The 24430-nt window shown below is 39.0% G+C and overlaps 1 protein-coding gene across 1 annotated transcript; it reads left to right on the forward strand.

Moving 5' to 3' along the window:
• The first annotated feature begins 812 nt into the window (after nt 1-812).
• chn1 (chimerin 1) lies at nt 813-19436 on the forward strand. Its single transcript, XM_041806294.1, has 7 exons — nt 813-1424; nt 5323-5407; nt 12052-12225; nt 13519-13596; nt 14296-14433; nt 15322-15427; nt 18617-19436. Exons 1-7 carry the CDS (start codon nt 1173-1175, stop codon nt 18786-18788), a joined length of 1005 nt encoding a protein of 334 aa, XP_041662228.1. The 5' UTR covers nt 813-1172; the 3' UTR covers nt 18789-19436.
• Nucleotides 19437-24430: the final 4994 nt, after the last annotated feature.

Below are 24430 nucleotides of genomic sequence, written 5' to 3' on the forward strand. Positions count from 1 at the left end.
CTGGCACAATCACTTTATACTAGAGCTTTGCAAGATGGATTTGCCAGATATGGAGTCTGGTCGATCATGCAATGTTATTAAATGTACTTTATAGGTCTGAAAGCTACACTGTTTGTGGTTGTGTTGCATACAAACATCTGCAGTAAAAACGATATGTCTGAGCTGCATAACCTTATTTTTACCAAATACATTTCCCCAAATTCTTTAAGATAATGGGAACAAGAAAAACGTCAATTTTTTAATTTTAATTTTAATTATTGATGCATCACTCCCTGATATTTTTTTTATTCTTGCTAAAGGATCTATTTTTATATGAATGTGAAAGCTGTAGCATGACGTTGATCTGAAGCATGCTTCAGTACCGATGAGGTCATGTATTGCTTCCTGCTCCCTGCTTTTGTGCTCCTGCTCTCTCTGATCCCAGTCATGACCCGTTTCTGTGGCAACCTGATTTTGAAAATAGCTCCTCTCTAACGGCCCCACTGCTGTCGCAAGTCGTTCAGCAGCAGCAGCAGCAGCCCACTCCTGATGCATGACTCATTCATTGCTCATTATCATCCCACTTTCATTTCCCTCATATCTGATAGGGATGCTGGTAGTTGTGTGGGGGGCGGGGTGGAAGCTACTATGAGAGCAAGAGTATACGTGCTGTGATTGGCTGCTGCGAGAATCCATTTAATCTGCAGCCTCTACTACAGGGTCCTCCCCCCTTTCTCGTACTCCTCCCCCCTCGCTGTGCACGCCCGCCCCCTCGTCTTGACAGCATCCACACACAAGAGAGTGTGTGTGTCTCTTCCAGGGAGAATATCAGCTCTGCACAGGGAAGAGAGGATTAGCTCCAGCACTCAGCTCATCTGCATACACGTTCCCAGAGAAGCATGAGCACCCAGCGCTGCTCCTCTTTTGTATAAACCTGGCACTGCTACCACACAGGCTCCACTTGAGCTACTGTCACTGCTGAGAGAGGATTTCAAAGGGACCACTCTTGTTTTTTGTCTCCTTTTTAAATGATTTCCACATCCTGCTTTTAAATTTTTTAACAGAGGTGTCTCTAATTTTTGGAACAATGAAAGTAATATCCTTTGATTTAGACTTACTCTGAGCGTCAAAGAGTTTATCTGCACATTTTTAGGACTTCTTTATCCCCTCTTGGGTTTACTTGCTGCAGGAGGATGCCATCTAAAGAGTCCTACGAGGTTCACAAAGAAGAGAAGTCCCTGGTGCAAAAGGCCAAGCGGGAGGCCAATCAGGAGGATATTCTGGCTGCAGCTCTGGGGATGAGGATGGGGCCACAGAAACCTCCAGCCACTTTCTGGCAGCCGCTTAAACTATTCGCCTATTCACAGCTCACCTCACTGGTGCGCAGAGCTTCACTGAAAGAGAGCGAGCGGACACCCAGATCTGAGAAAGTCCACAACTTCAAGGTAAAACAACTCTTATTGGTGTTTCCTTCACCAAAAATGTTGCTTTAATTTCATCATGTGTGGCCTGAGGGGCTCTGGTAGGAAATGAAAGGAGGAGGGAGGGTGTTAGAGAGAGGGATGAAAACAGGGCTGTTTTAGTCCGTCCAGTGAGCCTTTATCAAAAGAAAATCTGTTGGGTGGTCTGTGGAGCACTGCTGTTAGTTTGAGCAGCAGATGGAGAGATTAGGCGGATGGAGAGGGGAAACAGTGGAGGAGTGTTTCCCTGTTTGGCTCCAGCTCACTCTGCTGGTTTGGCTGGTTAATGATGGGGAGAGCAGGTGAAAAATAACCTGCATGGCTGTTAAACTCATGATGCTTACAAACCTCTTTCTGCTGTTTTTACCCTTGAATGTTGCACCTCAGTCACTGAAAAAGGAACAGACACAACTAGAGTCAAAAGTCTTGTGTTTAAAGTTCCAAAAACTTCAGAAGTGTTCAAATCTTCAAAGGAAATCCTAATAAAAGATTGCTTTTTAAACATTTGTCTGCTATTGTAAGCTTTTCAAGTACTTCGGCAATTTACATTAATGAAATGAAATTACACTGTAACCTATTCATTCAATCCCAAAGCCTCCTCAATTTAATTAATCCCTGTTTTTCATCTGCCAATATGAATCACAGACAACAAACAATCATTTTATGCCCACAGAAGTCGTCACAGCAACAATTGATCTGATAAACAGTGCCCTGCGTGTTTCACCCCCCCCCCATGTATGCAGCTATGTTGTCATGCAGCAACTGCAAATAAAAATGGGGGATTAGGCATGGGAGTGTTGCTGTTTGTTGTTTTTTTCCCCAATACTTCAAGTTAGAGTCCTTCTTTGAGCAAGATCTGCAAACATAATAACCGCCCACATATCTAACAAACCACCAACGTAGTAAAAATCAGCAGTTTTTGACATAAAAATCCCACAAACATTGTAAATTTCTCACAAATGTAATAGCAGTTGCCTACTGCAAATTTAATGATAGAATCCTGGCAAACATAGTAGCTTTTCAACTTTAATAGTTCAAGTCAGTGTCTTAAAGCATTCACAGAGCCATGAATCTTAGCAGAGTTTCTCAAACAGCAGCTGTGTTTTCATTACCCTTAGAAATGTGTAAAATCTAAATAGTGCAATAAAAAACTGGTAATGGAAACACCTGAATTTAGAAAAACCTCTCAAATATGGCAAAAAAGTTTTTACACTCTCATGAGGAGGTTTTTCAGACGTTTCAATATAGAAATGTATCACAGAAGTGTAATGGGAACACTTTTTCCATATTTAAACATCACAGCACAGTGTCACAATACCAGTTCACCCGGAGACATCATGGTACGGTACGTGTGGACAGAAGAGAAAACTGAGACTTTTCTTAACATCATACTTATACCTTATCTTGCAAAGCAGATGGATACGCCTGTTTTCATGTTTCTCACTGTTTCCCATCTGAACCGTTTGGGCCCCGTTAGAAAGTGACGGGACCAATCAGCGATGAGGGGCAGTACTTTCAGGCACGGCAGAGTTGTGACGTAAACAAGCAGCGACAAGAGGCCGGTACAATTATGGCAGCAGACATTAGCGTGGATGCTGCTAAAGTCTAAGTTTTATCAGAACTTGTTCGGACATTTGTTCATTAAAAGAAGAACAAAAAACAGCATTGAAAGCCTGTAAAGATGTGACACACAGAATGTTCATCCAATAACCCTCCGAGTTTTTTTTTTTTTCAAAGGCTCTGCCCTTTCCCAAATGCTGTCTATGAGAGGTTTACCAGATGGATGTGTGAAACATCCATCTGGCGTGTCAGGTTAACCTACACCCTTATACATGGTTTTTGCCATACATACGAACTTTGCCTCTGAACTATCATCCGTTGCCTTCGTCTTTTGTTCAGATTAATTAAGGCACCCTCTGTAGATGTAATCATAACCATACCAACATGCAACAGGCTTTGAGCGTCCAGCTTCCTTGCAGCAGAGTCTCACGAGAAGAGATTTTTACGAGAGTTGCGAGGCTCATGCCTAAAACTCCCTTCAATGTAAAACACATTCAGAGCGCAATTGTACTTCGTTGAAATTTAAAAAATATCACTTTTATTTTGTGAAAAAAGGTAATGGAAACCCAGCTAGTGTCAACACATACTTGGTAAAAACTACTTCCTGTTTCATGGCGAAAAAAAAGGCCAAGACTATGTTTTTTGATGTGACTTGACCTTAATCTGATTTGAACAACAAACAACATACAGCAAACATAATAATAAAATTCCCTTTTGGCAAGAGCTATAACATCTGTGGGACATTTATTACATTAATGATAATTTATAATATATTTCCTTCTGCAATGTTTTGTTGGCCATGAAACAGGATGTTTTTTTTTCAGAAACCATTAGTTTTCATATTACATTTGTGGCAAATATAATATATGGGTAAAAGTTGTAGATTTATCTCTTTCCATAAATGTAATAAATCCCTGCAAGTGTAACAGTTTTTACATTTTAAAGTTTTTTTATTATTACATTTGTTGTAGGCAACTGCTATTACATTTGTAGAAAATTTATGTTGTTTGTGGAATTATTACTATAATATAAATTAATAATGTAGCAGATTTAATATCTATTACACTTGAAGGGATTTATTAAATACACGAGACGGTTAAAATATCCAACTTTTACAAATTTATCTGCCACAAATGTTATACAAAAACTAAATGTTTGTTTTTTGTTATTCAAGTCAGTTTCAGGTCAAGTTACATCCAAAAATGTAGTCCTGGTGATTTTTTGTTCGCCATGAAACAGGAAGTAGTGTTTTTTCAAAGTCAGTTTTGACACATTTTAATCCACTCTGCTTAGATTGGATAATCTCTGTGAAAACAGTACATTTTTTAGGACTCTGGAGAAAACTTACTGTTTCATGGTGAACAAAAAATCACCATAAGTACGTTTCTTGATGGGACTAAGCTGCCTTGAACCCTCTGACAAATGCAAAAGCTAAAACTAACAATGACTGCAACTTTAATATTTCATGTTCGCATTGCATTTGTGAAAGTTGACACATTTTTGAGGAACAGTGATTTTTATCTTCTCATTAACCTAATAAATCCCTGCAAATGTAATAGTTATTCCATTTGCAGTAGGCAGCTGCTATTATGTTTGTAGGAAATGTATTACAATTGTGGGATTACTACTTTAAAAGTGGCAGATTTGTATATGCTTGTGGTTTATTACATTTTAGGGCAGTTATTGCATTTGCAGATGTTACATTCTTTCAAAGAAAGATACTTGCAATGCATTAAAAATGATTTGCTGATAAAATTAGGTAAAGGTTTAATCATTTGCATTACACTTCACTGGATTCAGGTGAACTAGGTGTCTTCTGTCAATCAAATAGTAAAACCGGAGCAAACTGCACTAATGCAAGGCAAATTATGTTAAATCTGAAGCCTGAGATTGTGTAAACATGTTCAGGTGACATCCCTTCAGGTGATTGGGGTTGCCATTATGGGAGAGTCGTGCTTTATTTATGCTCCCAGAGGCCTCTCTGATTGGCTGAGCTGTTGTTACCTGGCGGAGCATGCTTGGGGATCCCTTTCCTGTTTCCATAACAAGTCTCCCTGACAACCAGCACCTTCACCCGAGCATAGTGAGTGTCAAACCCTGCTGTGCCACAATGGCTGCACCCATCTCGATGCTGTCAGTTTGAGATTCCGTTTGAACAACAACCATCCTCCGCACACACATAATCCTCCTCCTATACCTCATGTAAGATGGCAGCACCCAAAGGTCTCTGGGAGAGTTAAAGAAGAAGCCATTGCCTCTTTCTTTCTGTGGTGTTATTGCTCTTCATCACTAATACATGTCACTGTCCTCCTCTCTGCTGCAGGTCCACACCTTCAGGGGGCCTCACTGGTGTGAGCACTGTGCCAGTTTCATGTGGGGACTCATGGCTCAGGGGGTCAAATGTGCAGGTACAGCTTATTCAGACACTTATATAAACCACTGCATACAAAGTGAGCATTGCTGTATATGGGTTACTTGGTTTCTAGTGCATCTGGAGCTGGATTATTGAGTTTTTAATCCACAGTCCGAACAGTAGTTTGTGGATTAAATGGTTGTATAACACTCTAGAATAAGGGCTCTTTAACCGTGATGTAACCAATACTTAACACCATTTAAAAACCTTATTTATGACCCATTTTTATCACTTGCTTTTATAACAGTGCAAAAAAAGAAGAGGGATGAGTTTTAGCACAATCACTGCACCCAGATTATTATTAAAAATCCAAATTATTTTAATCCCTTTAGAATAATGACTAGAGGATTTTTTTAGCTTAAGGCTTGGTTGATTTTCTGCAAAAACAAAAGGGAATCTGTGTTTCCTCTTCTATGATTTAAATGGATGAGCATTTGCTATCAGAGTAGGCACGCAACAGTCGAAGCAAAAATATTTTTTCCAGCTTAAATCTTTTATATTTCCTGTTGTTTTTGCTATTCTAGGCCCCGTATTTTGAGCATGCTTCTTGTCTTTTCTTTTTGCAATATTCACGTGCAATCAAAATATATGACAGCTGCAACATACACTGATTTAGCCCTTAAATTGGTTCTGTTATATTTTGCACTTTTCTTGTCATAAACTCCATTTGCATTTCAGTTGCTGTGCATGTGCTGTCAGAAATCCTTCCACATCCCAGAATAGAGCGATAATCCAGGCTGCTGCAAGTCTGTGATGTTTTATTGATGAAACAAAGTGTGTCACACATAACTGCGAGAGCTCAGTTTTTAATTATTAATGTCTTGATTTTGAACACTGACAACAATGGAAAGAAAATGCACACAACGTTAGGAGCCAATCTTTATAAACTCTCATTCCTTCAGTCTCGACCACAGCAGCCAGCAGAATCTGGGGCAGAGGAGTCTCACATGATGCTCACATTTGCATACCAAAAAAAAAAAATCTCCCACCCCCCTGTTTCTTTTTTTCCCTTTTTGTATGTGTGAACTGGTTTTGGCTGAGTGCCATAAAGCCAGCCCCTGCTTGTGCTTGTTGTGCCACATTTCCTCATCAGAATACGCCCCCCCTCCCTCCCTTCTTCTCATACATACACACAGCCTCATCCCATCATGAACGTGAAGGAAAACAAAGCTGGCATGTCTCTTTAATGAGGAGCAGAGCTGGGAGCGTGGGGAAAGAGCTCCGTTTCCACACACAATTAAATTCGAGCTGGGTCAAGCAGCTCAACCCTGATTTTACTGGAAATACTTAGCAGAAGAACTTAACCATCAAACAAATTCAAGTGCTTCTTTTTTTAGTTTTTTAAAGCCAGTCTGGAAGAAACTGGTTAAAAGTTGCTCTGCTTATAATGTGCTGATGAGATGTTAGCAAACCTTCATCTCTGAAGGCAACTCTCAGAGATGATTCATCTGAGACGCCATATAACTCAGAAAGGAAATGCAATAATTTATCAATACAATGATTTTTCCTGAAATTCAACTTTACTCATAAACAAAGTCTGGCCTTTACATTCATGAACTAGCTTTATGTAATCAATGTTACTACATAAGCAAATGTAGCTAAGTTAGCTTTAGCAATGTGAGCCTTTGTAAATGTAGCTACTGCTAACATAGCTATGTAGCTAACCTAGCTTACATTGCAGCTTTGTGAGCTTAGTTTTAGCTACGTTATCTATATCAGCGAGGTAACTTCACTATCTATAGCCAAGTTAGTTTAAGCAACGTTATCTTTAGCAAACATAGCTAAAGCTAACTTAGCTATTTAGATTACGTAGATATATGATACAATGAATGAATTAACATTTTTATTTCGGTTTTGTGCATGTTGATAACAAACAAGCATAAAATACGATCATTTTTTACATAAAATTTGTCAGCCAGCAACCGAAAAAGGTATAGGCTAAAGCCAGTGGCTAATTTTTGTCTATCCTGTACCATTTTAGGATTTACCCAGTAAATCAGTAATTCAACATCAGCACCAGTATATCAGTACAAAATACATGGTAGTTGGGGAGCAGGTGGCCTAGTGGTTAAAGGCGCTCCCCATGTACGCGGGCCGCCCAGGTTCGAATCCGGCCTGAGGCCCTTTACCGCATGTCTCTCCCCCACTCTTGACCCTGTTTCCGACTCTATCCACTGTCCTTCTCTATCTAATAAAGGCACAAAAATGCCCAAAAAGAAATCTTAAAAAAATAAAAAAAATACATGATAGTTTAAATTAGAAATCCATTTTTATCAAGTTTCAATTACAGAGGTCATGTAGCTGTTTTGTGAGCTAAGCCTTTGCTACATAGCTACGCAGCACCATTAGTAGTGTAGCTCCATTATCTATAGCTAATGTAGCTTAGAATTGGGAACTTTAGCAAACATAGCTGAAGCTACCTAACCAAGTAGATAATCTTTAGCAAACAGCTAAAGCTAACTATTTAGATGATGTAGATACGTACGTTATATAGCTGTTTTGTGAGTTTAGCTTTTGTAAGATAGCTACGCCGCTCCATTAGCCATGAAGCTCCATTATCTGTAACTACTTTAGCTTAGCATTGTGATCTTTAGCAAACATAGCTAAAGCTAACCAAGGTATGTAGATAATCTTAAGCAAACAGCTAAAGCTAACTTAGCTACTTAGATGACGTAGATGTGTAGGTTATATAGCCGTTTTGTGAGCTTAGCTTTTGCTACATAGCTACGCAGCTCCATTGGCCATCTAGCTTTATTATCTATAGATAATTTAGCTTAGCATTGTGATGTTTAACAAACATAGCTAAAGCTAACTAAGCTACGTAGATAATGTTGTACATAGCTTATGTAACCACTTTGTGCGCTTAGCTTTAACTATGTTAGCTATGTAGTTCTGTTATCTACATAACTTATGCAGCTAATGGAAATACGTAAGCTCACTTGCTGCATTAGAATTTTTTTTGTGGAGGACGAGCTTTTTCCTAACTAGACTGTTCACTTGGTTTTATTAAGTGTTTTGTAATCAGGTTTTGCTGATCAGTTTTTTTAACTTTGGGTAGTCTAACCCTTACCCTAAATCTAAACAGGTTTCATCAAATTTTATTTTGAAAGGGGCGCAGGTGGCCGAGTGGTTAAGGCGCGCCCAATGTATGCGGATGGCCTGGGTTCGAATCTGGCCTGAGGCCCTTCACCGCATGTCTCTACCCTGCTCTCGCCCCTGTATCCAACTCATCCACTATCCTCCTCTATCTAATAAAGGCACAAAAATGCCAAAAATAAACCTTTAAAAAAACAAACAAAAAAATATTTTTAAAGTTTTAGCATGTATTTCCACTCTGAAGTAGATGGTGTCTCAGATAAACGGTCTGTGAGAGTGGCAGTCAAATATCAACGATCTGTAGCCAGACTGTCTTAGCTATTTTAGATTAAGTCTTTGTCTTTGGATGTACATTTTTTAAGTTTTAGTTGTTTAGTCCAGTTGTAATCAATAAAAACTCCTAACATTTTAGTTTTTACTTTTTAGTTACAGCTTTTAAACTCTTTGAATTCATTCAAACTGTATAATTAAATTAAAAGTAAAACAGTTATATTAATGCACTTTTAAAACTTTAACTAAAATGAATTTAATTGATGACAATACTGACAAACCCTCTATACCAGTGGTTCCTTTTTTCCTCTAAGCAGACAGAGCCCCTATAACCCCTTTAATCCCCTCAAGTACCAGAAAAATCCCCCCCCCTCCACCTTTCAGTAAATGTGTGCTGAAGCCGTTTTCAGATTTTCACCTCATGATGTCATGTGGGGAGTTAGCCCCGCCCCCAGGTTCTGTTGGTACTCCACACTTGAAAGTCCCACCCTCCTCTCCTGATTGATGGTTCAAATCCCAGTCAGGCCCTTAACGTTGGATAAAAGCATCTGTAACATTGTAACGTCAGGGATGCCAAATCCATTTCCTGAGAGGGGCATGGTCAGGGGCGGAGTCAGACAGCTCAATAACATTTAAAGCCACAGACACAGAAACAGCTCGTTCTGAGCAGGGCTGAAACAGAGGGGTTTTTAGACATACAAAAATCCAATACTGGAGTGTTTTTTCAGCAACAAACTTCACAGGCATTTTTCAGGACCTCCTGAGACCAATATAAACTTGTCTTAAAGGGTAAAATATGTCTCCTTTAGACAATGTGCAGGAGATTGCTTGCAATTTTTGTTAGACTAATTTCCCTCCAATAACCTGTCTTATGAAATAGAGGTATGTTTTTAAAGCTTTGTTTTTTTTAGTCCCATTGATCGTTATAATAATGGAGATCGTACTGTTTTAAAACGTGATAAAAAAGTACTCACCCTAAGCATCCAGCCACCATTTAACAGCTCCTCATAGCACTCTAGCAAAACTAATCTACAGCCTGACGGTGCACTAAAGCATCTTCCCCCATCTCCAGCCTCCCAGGGTCTCACGGGCCCTTTCCTCACCATCACCCGCCCCACCCATGGGACCTCACATGGACACCAGGAGCTCAGCAGTAGACCTGTGTGATGACAGGGCCGCCTCTATTATAGCGCCTGTCTCATACCCTTAAGAGAATCATCTCTTAAAGTAATTACATTTCTGCATCAATGCATATAAAAGCAGGCGGGGTGAATTTCTCCAGGGACCCATATTAATCTAAATAACGTCTGAGCTCCCTCTGAAGCGTGGATTCTCCACTTTTAGAGGTGTTTTTTTTAATACAAAGAGAGGAAAACAGATCTTTTGCACGATCAGGAGGTTATTTGTTATGTTTTTGAAATTTGAAAGCACATGCTTTTGTCAACAGAAAACCCTTTCAGAACTTGGAGACGGCTCAAAAACATCTAAGAGCTTGAAGAGCCGCCCCGTTTTAGTCTGGGAAACTAGGTCTAGTGTAGCCTGCAGCGCCTCAATTGCTGCTTCCACAGCCATTGTGTGCGAGCCGCTCGGATTTGGAGGAGAACAGAGCACGCAGCAGCTCTGACTCTCCCTCCTCCAGGCCACTGTTTTTCACTGCTCCTCTAATTCCCTCCATGCATCTCTGTTATAAAGCCAAGCCCCAGTCTCCTTCTCCACGTGCTCCTCTGCTCCTGACAAGGTGAATCCTGCCCTGAAACTGCCGCACCTACGGCCGCTTGACGGGATACTTACACTGACATCAAGACTAACATGCAGTTTGAACATCCAGTGAGGACAATCTACAACTAAAAATGTCAAAAAAGAGAGAAAAGATAATCAGAAAGAAACATGGCTTACATTTTTTACAATTAGATTAATTTTTCCTCATTGTAAATTAATCAGATATCTTATTAAAGATATAAAGAAAAGTCTGCATATATTTTATTAAATATGAATAAAAAATGTCCTGTCTTTGGTTTATGTGGTAATATTTCAGTGTTTAATTACTAAATGGGCCTTTTAGAGGTGACTTTGGATCTCTCTACAGCACAAGGTGACCCAGTACCATGTGTGTTAGGGAGAGGGGCTCTCCAGTGGTCCTGCGACATTTAGAGGGCAAATATTGATCAAGGGGATTAGCAGTGTTCTGCTAGCCAAAGCACACAGCAAAGCAGCCAACCCAATCAAAACGAACCTGATGTTGAGGAGGAATTTACATAAAAAGTCCTCATTTAAGAGATTAAATGTCAAACTAGGGCTGGGAAATTAATTGAAAATAAGATGAAATCTCAGTATGGTATGCTGCAATTTATAAATCGCGGATGTTGCAATATTGCTTTAAGTTGACTTATGTCAAAATACCAGTTTAGTAAATTCTTTTCTGTTTTTGCAGCTGCAGAGATTTTATGCACACTTTCTTAATTAAAACGAGTGACAAAAAACAAAAATCCCCATATGAGCAACAATAATTGCAATTAGATATATTTTTGCGAAGATTCTGCTCTAGTTTTTTTTTCTAATATTGATGAAGCGAGTAGGGCTAGTTCATGTCATAGCGCTAGCCACAGCTGGCTGATAGCCAGCTGACACCAATTATTGCCTCCCAGCTCCCACAGCCAATCACAGCAGTCCATTTAAATATGACGTACTTCTCACTAATCCCTGCTTGCATTAATGCGGATGCATCACCCTGCGACTGGCAAAGCTTCCCCTCCTCCACCCCAGCCTCCTCCTTTATGGCTTAAAGCTACTATTAATGAATTGCTTCTGAATAATTTAACTGTTTTCAGTGCACATTGTCATAAATGCATCTACCCATATGGGAGCTTCTAGCTAAGCACTCCCTGGAAAGGCAAAGCATGCTGCTTGACTATCACAGTGAGCATCTCTAGAGCAGAGCTTTCACTGTTAAGTAAAACTGTAGTAGATTTTGCAATGAAATAGTTAAATGTATGATGAGAGTGTTCCTGACTAAATGTAGGTTGTAATAGAGAACGATTTATTGCTTGAATTTGTTGAAAAGTACACTAGATGAGAAACCTAATAATAGTTGCATATCAAATTGCAATCACAATACTGGGGAAAAAAAAATCACAATTAGATTATTTTTGCAAATCGTACATCCCCATGTCAAACGTGTGAGAAATATGTCGGGTGAGATTGAATTCTGGTTGGCAGATTTATTTAAAAAAGCCTCTCTGACTAAATATTTGCTGTTTGTCTCTCTTTATTTAGATTGTGGTTTGAATGTCCACAAACAGTGCTCGCCTCTGGTTCCAAACGACTGCAAACCAGACCTGAGACATGTCCGTAAAGTGTACAGCTGTGACCTTACCACCCTGGTGAAAGCTCACAACACAGCGCGGCCCATGGTTGTGGACATGTGCATACGAGAGATCGAGTCCAGAGGTTTGTTAAAGATGTGTTTGAGCATGGATTTATTTATGTTGCTTAATGTAACACAATTTAAGTTTAGTCTGAATACTACTTGATCTATTTTCTGCCTTTGCAACCATAGAATGACAGTCATGTTTGCTGGATTCACAGGCTTAGATAAGGATTGAAAGAGTTCAACTTAAATGCTGAAGTGGAAATAATATATGCATAAAAAGAGCCATTAAACCTTAAAAGCTAAATACCTAAATTTCAAATGTAGTCACTACTCACTAGTGCAGGGGTCATCAACTACATTTGGACAAGGGCCAGCTTTCTCCTATACAGGCACAAAAAACTAAAGAAAATTTAAAAATGGTTTGAGAGCCATGTGCCCCTTGGAAATTCAAAGCATGCTGCTTGACTAACCCAGGGGAGTAAGTTCTGAGCATAGCATTCTCCGCCAAGTAAAACTCTACATACGCACCCGAGGTACTGCCTCTTCCTCCTGATTGGTCCTGTCACTTCCTTACAGGACCCAATCTGGTCAGACGGGAGCTTTGCAAGATGGATTTGCCAGTGAGAAACTAGCTTTGCGAGGTTTGGCCTTGAGAGGTCTTGATGGAAAATCCAGTCCAGCCAGGCTGAGACCAACACAAGACCGAGTAAAAATACTCTCAAGCCCGAGACAAGACTAAGACATTCAAAATGTGGTCTTGCGACCTGTCTACAACCGGTCTACTCCCTACTACTCACTGACACCTTTTTATTTCCAGTTTCAGCTGAAAGTATTCAGGATAATACTGTAGACAATGTGACTATGTTTTTGATGCTTGCTGTGAAACAGATTTCCTCTAATTGTATGGAAAGCGAAGTCTGATTACACTACTAACTGAGTTAATGATTTCTGGGCGGGTAATGACTGAGAGGAGTGATGAGTGTGCTGCTGGTAATTGTGAGTGTGTAATGAGGAATACATTACTCTGTTTCCTGTTGCCTTATTTGATTGCATTTCAGTTAAATCATTCAGCCTTGTAGGAAACTCATTGCTCCCTTATTGTGTGCCCTCTAAAACACGTCTGTAGCTAAGTTTGATTTATGTCTTTATTATTTTGCCCGCTGATGCAGAAAACTATTTGCATCTGCCCATGTTGTTCCATTGTGTGACACTGTGGACGTTCTGTACTTAATTTCTTATGCATATTTAAGAGCGTTTAATGGCGTTTCCTAAATTACCCAGGGCGGTATGTGCAGGTGAATTTTTCTACATTACTCCTGACAGCCGTGACGATGTCTGAAAGATTGTTTATTTCCTGTTTGTTCCTCAAGGACTGAAGTCTGAAGGCCTCTACAGAATATCCGGATTCAGCGACTCGGTGGAGGAAGTCAAGATGGCATTCGACAAAGGTGCATGTTCCTTTTTGTTCTGCATGTTGTAGCAGTTTTATAGATTCCTGTCAGCTCTAAACAGTGATCAACATTGCGTGCTTTCATGAGGCTCACATGACATTTTAAATAAATGAAAAAGTGACACATTAGAGAAGGATTACTGTCCATCTGGGAGTGCAGATCCCATCCTGACAGTCACTCCTAGAGTGTGAGGGACCTCAGGGGATGTCCTCACTGCCTTAAACATAGCTGCTGTGTATAAAAAAAAGCTCCTCACTGTGTTGGGATTCAGTAGTTGACTTATCAAGAATAAGCCTGTCTTGGCCCAGTGCAGTGTGAATTTTAACTGTAAGAAAAAAGCCCGCAGCAGTGGGCTAAACTCCGAGCCAGATCGGCATGTGGGAGATCATCCATGACAGAGTGTCATTCCAGCTCACAGCACTGTGATGTTCAGTCTGCCAGCACAACTAGGCCATGGCCTCTCTGGAAAGCATGCAGAACTGAAGGCAAGTTGGACTTAAACAGGCCAGGCGGATGATAGCAGCTACTTTGCAAAATACAGAGCAGGGGAAGCTTTTTTTTCCCAAACACCCAGAGGAACAAAAATCACTTCATTCTGCAATTCACATTCAGATGTGTTTGTGCTGATTTCAGCCTTTTTTTACACCCTGCAAACTCTTCTTCATGGCTCTCTTTTTATATCACACAACCTGACAGATGGCGAGAAGACAGACATCTCAGTGAACGCCTATGAAGACATCAATATCATCACGGGGGCCCTGAAACTGTACCTGAGGGATTTGCCTGTTCCCATCATTTCGTACGATGCTTACCCGAGGTTCATCGAGGCTGCAAGTGAGTCGCAACTAAACAAATTAGTCAGAAACAAACACCTGTTTCAGTCTAAGACTGTAAATATGCATGATTTAGGTGTTTGTTCTTTGATTTCTTCAGTTGATGCAAAAAATACTATGTTTCCAGTTGCACTACACCTGCCTTGAAACACCTGTATGTATCTGAGTCCAACTGAATACCTTTTTAAAAGGCTTTACAGGCTTTATTTTAAAATGAGAAACACTTCTGTAGAGACTTAAGTGTTTGTTTTAGTGCAATGGTTCTCAACTGGTCTTACCTCTAGACCCACCACCAACTCCTTAAAAACTACATGTGACATAATTTATCTTTTTTTTTTCCAGTTCTGTAACATAATGCTGTTTGGACCTCAGACAGTTCAGAACGTAATAAAACAAAGACACTGAAAGTTTCCCAATAAAGTGTTACAGATGATTACAGAAAATTTCTGGATCACATTCCATATTCTCTATCACACAAAAACAGAGAAATATAAATGTATGGATGTCTGCTGAGGTTTTTTATACTCATGCATGTTATTTTATCATGTTGAAGTAGCTGCAAGTCCAATCCATTCTTAAGCTCTCATTCAAATCTTTGCTGGACTGAGAAACAGAAAAACCTTTGTTTGTAATTACCGAGTAACAGTTGAAAATTCTGCCTGAAAGTCTGTATTTTTCAAGTATAAGTATTCCCCTTACTTGAGTCAAACTCATATTAAATTCCGCATAAGCATGAATAATGTCAAGTAGTCAAACACCTCCTTGTTCAGACTCAAAGCTTTCATGAGCCAAAAGGAAACAGCTCCATTGATTTGACACGGTTTTCTTTAGAGATCAGAGCGTGTAGTTTATCCTCTCAAACGGTTCCATGCTTTCTGTTTCTGCTCAGAGCTCACAGATCCAGAGAAGAAACTGGAAGCTTTCCGTGAAGCTCTGGCTCTGCTGCCGCCATCGCACAGTGAAACTTTGAAGTACCTTATGGCGCACTTAAAAAGGTGAGATGTCTAGTTGAACTTTGCTTGGGTAGAAAGATATGGAAAGAGTTTTATGAAAGGGGATGTTCATTACAGTGATGATAACAAAGGGTAGAGACCCAGGAAAGACGGGCTCTTAACATCCTGTTTTAATAAAACAAAGCTGGAAAGCTGCAAAAAGAAAAAAATGACATGCAAATAAAGTCCATGGTAGAAATGGCAGTGGAAACTGAAAATTAGAGGCACTCTGATTTAACAAAAAGCTTTTATTGAACAGGGATGTTAGAATCTATGTTTATGTCCTTATGAAGAATCATGGAGTTGAAATGTGTAGACATCCCTTTTCAATAAAGGATTTTTACTCAGTCAGTGTCTTGGCTTTTCAGTTTTGACTGCCATTTTTAAGATGGACTTTAATTGCAATTAAAATGGCATGTCATTTTTCTCCTTTCTGCATTATAACCTCACCTTCTGATCCTTAAGAGCACCTGATCCTGGTTACAATGTTCTAGACATTTTTGACCCATGTAGCATTAACCCTCCTTTTTCTACATTTAAACATGGAAAGATATTTTCTGAAATTTTGCAAACAGATTGAGCCCCTTCTTAGACAAACTAGTGAGGAGATCAGATTGGCTCTGTACTGTACCAGTCCAAAAAATGAAAAATAGAATCTCCAACCTCTGTCGACGCTTCTGTATTATTTTTTTCTACTAATAAACCAAAAGAAAAATTGATCACTTGATGCAGAGAAGATTTCGTCAAGAAAGAATACACTTTTCTAAGGTTTGATTATGAAAGAAAATTATTTCAACGATCAAACTTGTATTTAATAACCCCCAAGTACAAATCCTCATATCAAATTTGATTCCCACAACTTATCTAAGCCAAGCATTGAGACAAAGGCGCTCTTATCTCCCCTGATCTTTGCTATAACAATCGAGACCCTGAGAGTCAGCCCTGACCTCTAATCCATGGTTCTTATTCATGAAAATTCAAAAAAATAAAATGCCTCTATATGCTGATGATGTTCTCTTATAAACCACTAAACCAGAAGTTACCATTCCGTTCCTGAAAAACCGACTGGGGTCTTCTGTGGACAAAGGAAAAACTGGAATAAAAGTTAACTAATGTCTGTATGTGCACAGGTTCCATTCAACATATCACCAAAGAAATTAGATAGAAATTCAGGCCACTAAAGAGAAGGCTCTTCTTTGTTTGAGACTAATTTCACTCCATTACTGCCTAAATTAAATTCCATTATACAATCCTGGAAAACCCTGCTACCCCCAATATTGTTACCAGGCAGACTCAAGCTTTTGAAATATTTCTAGCCTCTATTGTTATACTTATTCAGAATATTCCACTGTTTCTCATCAAATTCTATTTCAAGCAGCTAGACTCAATTATAGTCCCATTTTATGCAAGATTTACTGCATTATTTGGCTTCAAACATTAGAATTATAACACTCTGTCTAGACAGCTATGCAATCCCAGCACAGTGGCTTCAATTAGAGTGGGAAGTATGGCAGCCCTACTCTATAGCCACTATCCTCAATTAAATGACACTACTGAAAATCTACATAGCAACAGAGCAGAGCATATATCAGCTTTGGAAAAAATCCATTTACATTTTCATTTGAAATCCGTATTTTATGTTTTATCTATTCTTTGAAGCCCTTATTTTCATTGTCTGACCTTGAAATACTTTCAGGCCATGGAGATGAAAACAATATATTTCTGTTTCATTTTGAAAATGTTTTCTGTCAACACAGGCTTGTTTCAGGAAATGTCTGCATAAGCACAGAACCACTGAAACGCTGGTGTAAATATGCCATGTCTGTAAGTGGTGCTGTAATGCTGCCATGGAAATGCACCAAAGGAGAGAAGAAGATTACAAAGCATGGGTATAACAACCCTGTAATCCACCATTGTTGTTTTGTCTGGACCCGTACATGCAGCTTGAGTGGGTTATGCTATGTATGACGTAATCATTTCAAGAAAGATGTGGTTGGCTGTCCACACAGAGACAAAACGGTGGGCGTATACAGATTTGTTCACTCTGGGACCCAGTTTCAAGATTTAGCCTCCTGAAATGCTGTTTCCGTGTGGATGAAACACCAATATGACAAAAAACTTTTGCGTATACTCCTTATTCCTCTCCGTGTGGATGGGACCTTTAACTCTGGAAATAAATGCCCCTTTCTTCAAATGCAAAACAAATACAAATGACTGTGAGGCAATTTTATTTGCAAACAAGAGATTATGTAAGAAAGACCTGCACATTTTTGACACTTTTAGTGGCTCAAACCCTGACAGGTACCCTTAGTCACCATTGCACGCAGAAAATTAACCAAGCGCAAGTTCAAACAGACCAATCAGGCACTGCCATAACAAGGAGATCGCTTGATATCACATAAGCCCTCATCAGATAGCCATCTGATTTGCTCTAGGCACGCTGTTGGCTAATTACTCTCATGCCGTCATATTCAAACTGCTCTAGTTTGGCTATGCTTTGCTGCTCCTTATGCAAGCTGCTTTTTGCAACCCTCCTCCACCCCAGCTCCTCCTTTATGCTATATCTGACTTAGTCAATGTCATTCAGTTGTTCTTTGATGCCTGTTCTGATCTGGGGTTTATTGCTGCCACTTGCCCTGCCTCAGGCTCTCCTTGTAGGCACAGGAAGGGAAGGAACGCAAAATTTAAATAACAGCAATGAGAGAAAATTAAAAACTGCTAATAAAGAGAAAAATGTAAATGTGTTTTTCTTGACAAAGTGGTCCTGACTGAAGTATACACAACACATTAAGAGGAAAGATGGCCTGCAGGTTATAGAGTTGTGAGAAAGAAGCTTGGCGTGAATGCTAATTCAATATAAACTTACCTTCCCAGTCTTCAGATTTACTAGATCAGCGGTTTTTAAGTTGGCTCTTACTAAATAAACCTGCTCCAAAATGCAATGTAAAAATCATTATTTTCATTGACATATTGCTGCAAAATGAAGTACTTTAGCTCAAATTTTTTGGTAAGAATCAGCCTTCTGGGTTATTATTGAAAATGAACTGTGCAGCAGAATAGTGGGACATAAATCTGAGATCTTGCTGCTGCATTTCTTGCAGAATTGTTGACGTTGCAAGAAAAATTCAACAGGAAGTATCACAGCGTGGAGATGCTTGTCAGCCTGTTTCTAACTTTGACACATCTTTGCAGGGTGACACAGAATGAAGAATTCAATCTGATGAATGCAGAGAACCTTGCCATCATCTTTGGCCCCACCCTCATGCGTGCGCCCAACATGGACGCCGTCACAGCGCTCAATGACATCCGCTATCAGAGACAAGTGGTGGAGCTGCTCATCAAGAAAGAAGACATTCTCTTCTGAACACAGACCAGGACTTTCCTAGAAACGCTGTCTAATCATTCCTCTGTGTAAAGACTTGAATGACATTTGCTGATACGTTTTTTTAAACGCCCTGCGTATGGACTAGTGCTGCCCTAACATCTGTCCTCCCCTGTGTGAGGGCTGGATGATGAACTTTACACTTGTGCGTACTCTATGTCTCCCCATTTCTGTCGGGGGAATTTCGGAAGCTGACGGCCCAGCATGCATGGTGCGCGGCCTTTGTTACTTTGTAGTGGTAACCCAGCATGTGTTCAGATGGTGTAGCGCTGTGATTTTTGCTTTTGTCTCTTCTCAGATAGTTATAGTCCACATTCCTAGCTGCCTGCTGTGCAGTTTTTTTTTCTGTGAAACATTGTACAGCTGGATGTAAAAATAAGCTACTACTGATTTTTCTGGGCTGATTTTTAGGATGCCTTTATGATGTATTTTTTTATCTCCTCGACTGTTTTTATGTAACCTGACGTAGTTGGATGAGCCTTTCCTCTTATAGCGTGTACACACTGGTGCATTTGCTTGACCCTAACAGTTCTGTTGTGTTTTAAACAGCATTATTTGTGTGTTTAATTTTGTACTGTAATGTTTTTGTACACACCTTGTGCATGATCAGTTTAATTTATTAAACCTTATTCTGACCTACAATATACCTGAAGAGTCGTCTTAGTTATTATAGATATTATTAATTTTATATAAGTAGAGGAAAAGGACTGCAGTCCTGAACCTCTAATTAAACATTTAGCCATGTTTTATATTTGTAGTTAAAGGGTACCACATTTTGACTGAGGGATTAACTTAGAATAATAATGATGTTAAATTGTTAAGCAGGCTGCTTTCATAAGTCATGGTAATTATTTTATTAACAAAATTAATAATTTTGCCCATAGAAGCAGGCATTAAACAAAATATACTCTAAAAAATAAATGTGTGACTCTTCTGAGCTCCTTTTTGCACAAATAAATGCTGAACAAAGCCCTTTGATAAGGCAACTACTTATTGTAATAAACAAGATCAACAAAATGTTGTATTACAATTTCAATCAGGAGACTTAAATTGGAGTGAACAATTTGTTAAATCTTGATGGAAGAGAAATTAGCAATGCCTTTGGTGATTAGACTTTAAAAAGGAAAAATTAAGTAATTTTAAAAAATGGGGACCAATGAGTGAACATGGAAGGAAGAATTATAACAGTAATAAAAGGATCCTAATGTAAGGCATTATTTTTATCATAATTATTATCACTTTTCCCCTTTTTGTCCCTTTGTTTTAGTCAATTTTTTGCTTTCATTTCTTCTTTATTATTATCACTTTTAATTTTTATTTCTTCCACTTAAACTATTCCTTTCCATATATACATCCTACATCTATACATACTTCATTTTTACAGTGTCTCTCTTCCTGTCTTTAATGTATTTATACAACTTAATCCTAACTTAAATTGACAACCCATATCCTCACCTTTCCATTATGTTTCAGCAAAACAAATAAATCTGCACACACACCTATATACAGTGCTAAACAAATTTATTAGACCACCTGTCATATTTGTCTCAAAGACCATCCAGCATCATGAAGTGCTTTAATGCGGACTCTTTCATTTTCAGTGAGCTCTTGACGTTTTACCATTTTGAACAGGAATGAGGGATTTCAAACTGAATTCACCCAAATTTGAGCCGGCTCACTGGGCTTCTCTGAGAAGTCAGAAATGAATCAAGCATAACATTCAACCACTAAAACTCATTTTTCAGGAATGCAAGTAAATAACTATAATTTGACACATTAATCAAGAAATAATAATGTGCTTTACTATTTTTCAGTTTTTTTGTAAATCAGTACATTTGAAAATTCATGGATAACAATAATAATTCTATTTTAGCATTAAAAATATGATTTTGGTTAAAGAGCTTCTACATATTGGTGTATTAACCATTGCAGAAACATCAAAAATGATTTTGGTAATTACCAATGCTGTTAATTTAGGGCAGCTGTGGCATAAACCTTACTTTGGTTAGGGTTAGGGTGGTCTAATAAATTTGTTAAGCACTGTATACATACATACACACACACACACACACACACAAAGACATAGCCCTTCAACACCTTCAAACTTAAAAAAATCAAAATGTTACGAGCTCCAGCTTGTCTCTGTCCACCGTCTGTATTGTTTTGATGCAGTATAGTTGCATCTTTCTGCAAGTGTTGCAAGTGTGTTGTACTTCACTTGTCATGTTCTGTCTTGCATCACTCAGTAAAAAAGAAAAAAAGGAAAAGGATAAGCCTCAGAGCCTGGACACTGGTGGTGGCGTTCAGTGGCGGACTCAGCAATTTTGGGGCCCTAGGCAAACCCAGGCATGGGACCATCTGCATCCATTCATTCATCACATTAATCAGGAAGGAAAAAAATGGTATCAGAGCATCCCTACCTTTAATGAGAGTTAAACCCTTAAAATTCCAAACAGAATACCAGCTGATGCAGGAGAAAGACTTACTTACGTTTACGTAATGGTAAAGTCTGTTGGAATATTGCATGTTCTGACAGAGGCAGTGTCTCACAGTGGTGCTCTGCTAGAAGAGGTGTCTGAGATCTGCTGTCTGCAGTCAGACCCCTCCCCTAATTTTGGTTTAGCTTGGTTGTTAGAGGAGTTGCCCATATGCAGAAGCTATAATCCTCTACCCACAGGTCGCAGTATTGAATCTTAACTCTGGTAGTGTTTGGTTCATGTTTCCCCTCACGTCCTCTACCTATGTTTCCTGTCTTTCTTTAACGGTCATTTCACAATAAAGGCAAAACCCCCAAAATAGTCTTTGATTTTAGCTCAGCTTTTGGTCTCTACCACCGACTGAAGGAGAAATCTAGATCTCTTGCCCCAAATACTCAACAATGGCATCTCTAACTGTGTTTGTCGCCCCTTTTGGTGTTGACTAAGATTGTTTTTCCTGCTTCCTGCCGTTTATGAGTGTGAACATGACTGCAAATAAGCCCAACAATAGCAATATCCTCACAATTTCAAGTGTGCAATAATGATGCACACGTTTGGGTGGATGCCAAAGTTTTGATGCAAGTGTTGCATGGCGGTAAGCAACATTCATAAACATGTCAACTCTGCCCGGAGATTGTGACATCACAAATGATGCTGCTGTTGTGCGAAACTGCACAGACTCAATCCAGACACAAGTTACAGAGTCCAATCTGTCCGTACTCTCTCCTTCCTTCTGTTTCATTTCTCTTGGTCTGGTCTGTAAAATAACTGTTAGTGTTAGCTATCTCAAACACTAACTCAGTGGCCAAGCTTGAAGTAATCACTCTTGGTCTCCATTGTTCAACATGACAAAGAAAATGGACGTTGATAGTTTATATTTGGGCCAGTGCTGAGTTCAACCCCCACTGCCATTATTTTCACTACATAGAGCACCAAATTTCATCAATCCAACTCTGAAAATAGTCCCAAAGCAGAGTTATTTACTCCTATACTAACTAAATTTAGTTTGCTTTAAGCTACAGCACCCAGCTGGTTTAGGTAATTAGTCTGTTTTTTAAGAATTAAAAGTGCACATTGATGACCCATTTTTGGATTCCTTTACTAAACTAATGAGCTTGGAGCTGGGTGGGCATTCAGGTCAACAAATCTAAAGAGACAGACAAAGATTGTGTTAGTTTTGGCCTTTTATAGTACAGTGGCTGCAAAAGTATTCACCCCGTGGAGGTTTGACTGTTTTACTGATTCTATAAAAAATATCATGGTTGATATAATTTGGCTTTTTTTGACAAAACAGACAAAAAAAACAACCTCCTTAAAGTTAAACTGAAAACAGATTTTCGCAAAATAATGCAATCAAATATAAATTAGCGCTGTTACTCAATTAAAAAAAATTAATCAAGTTAATCACATCACTACGCTGTTATTAATCATGATTGATCACAGCATTTTTTAAAGTTTAAGTATATTTTTATGTTTTTAGATTTTTAAAGGTTGTTATCGTCAGGTGTTTTATTTTTATTCTTTTAAGGGCAAATATTTAAACTACAAGTGGTCTTAGCTGAGTAGTGCTTGAGTTAAAAAGCTATGATTCAGTCTGTCACATCTATTGTATATCCCTCAAATACTGTATAAACACATATTCACACTGTATTTATTGACGTTTCTCATCAAAAACTACATTTTCCAATTTATATGTGGCATTTGCACACCTCTTAACATATAGAGTACAGTCGTCAAATTTACTAAGGTTACCTGAACGCATCATATTTTCCGTCTTCAGTTCATAAAGTTTGCTAATTAACTTCTATTTTGCTGATTCCACCGCGGATTTCTACACTGGATTAATATTGTTAACAAACAGGACTTGCTCAAAGTTTTGGAGCACCTTTCAGCATTTATCTGAGCAGCTGAAGAAGAAAACTGTCCTGAAGCAGCTGAACAGAGTGGGATGACCACGGCTTGATCCCGTGTTGTTGTTAGCGCCTTTGCTAACATTAGCAAAGATGTGCTTTGCCTGAAGGTGAAAATTAAGACTGGTTGTGCTTCGGTTTAAAGACAGTTCATCACTGCAGCATGTACCCACAGTTTTGGTTTTATCTTAACTAACATTCACCACCTTTTAAAAAGAAAATTACCATGAAGCAGACCTGGGTCTGTCTCCTCACTCATCACTGCCAGCTGTCTGACCCTCTCACCTCTTTAACTCCAGGCACGTAAACATCTACGCTGGAGGACTTCAGGAACAAGCTGTGGCCAAACTTAGTCATATGATTAAACTGTGTTATTATTTTTGAACACATTAAGGTTTCAAGATTAATCACGTGTTAAAGTGTTAATGTTAACAGCCCTCATATAAATATGTAATAAAAAAAATAGTGACTGCATAAATACTCACCCCCTTCAAGCCAGATTTTAGTAGATGCACCTTTGGCTGCAATCTTGGCACTGAGTCTATGTCATGAACAGCCCTTTTCAAGTCCAGCCACAAATTCTCTATTGGCTTGAGGTCTTGGTTTTGACTCAGTCTCTAAAGAACATTCCCCTTGTTGTCTTTAAACCATTTCGATGTAGCTCTCGCTGTATGCTTCAGGCTGGAAAATAAATCTTCCAAGCCATAGTTCTCTTGCAGAATGAATAATACAGGATTTTCCTATATTTTGCCACATTTACTCTACCTTTACAGCCTTCCAGGGCCAGTTGCCAAGAAGCATCCCAGCAGCATGATGCTGCCACCACCGTGCTTCACAGTGGGGATGGTGTGTTTGTGGTGATGTGCAGTGTTTAGTGTCCTCAAAACATCTTGTCTGATGGCCAAAAATCAACATTTTGGTCTTTTCTTCAATAATGGCTTTCTTGCATGGTCTCTCAGTTTGTAAGGCCAACCTGATCTAGGCAGATTTACACATGGGCCATATTCCTTCCTTTGCTTGATGATGGATTAGTTTGGGATGGATTAGTTCCTATGATATTATTTTTATCCATACCCTGACTTATACTTTTCAATAACCTTTTCTCTGAGTTGCTTGGAGTGTTCTTTTGTCTTCATGGTGTAATGGTAGCCAGGAATACTGATCAACAAGTAACCGGACCTTTCAGACACAGGTGTATTTATACTACAATCACTTAAGACTCAAGTCAGTCACTTTA

Source organism: Cheilinus undulatus, linkage group 15, assembly GCF_018320785.1.
Source record: "Cheilinus undulatus linkage group 15, ASM1832078v1, whole genome shotgun sequence".
Classification (NCBI taxonomy): Eukaryota; Metazoa; Chordata; class Actinopteri; order Labriformes; family Labridae; genus Cheilinus; species Cheilinus undulatus.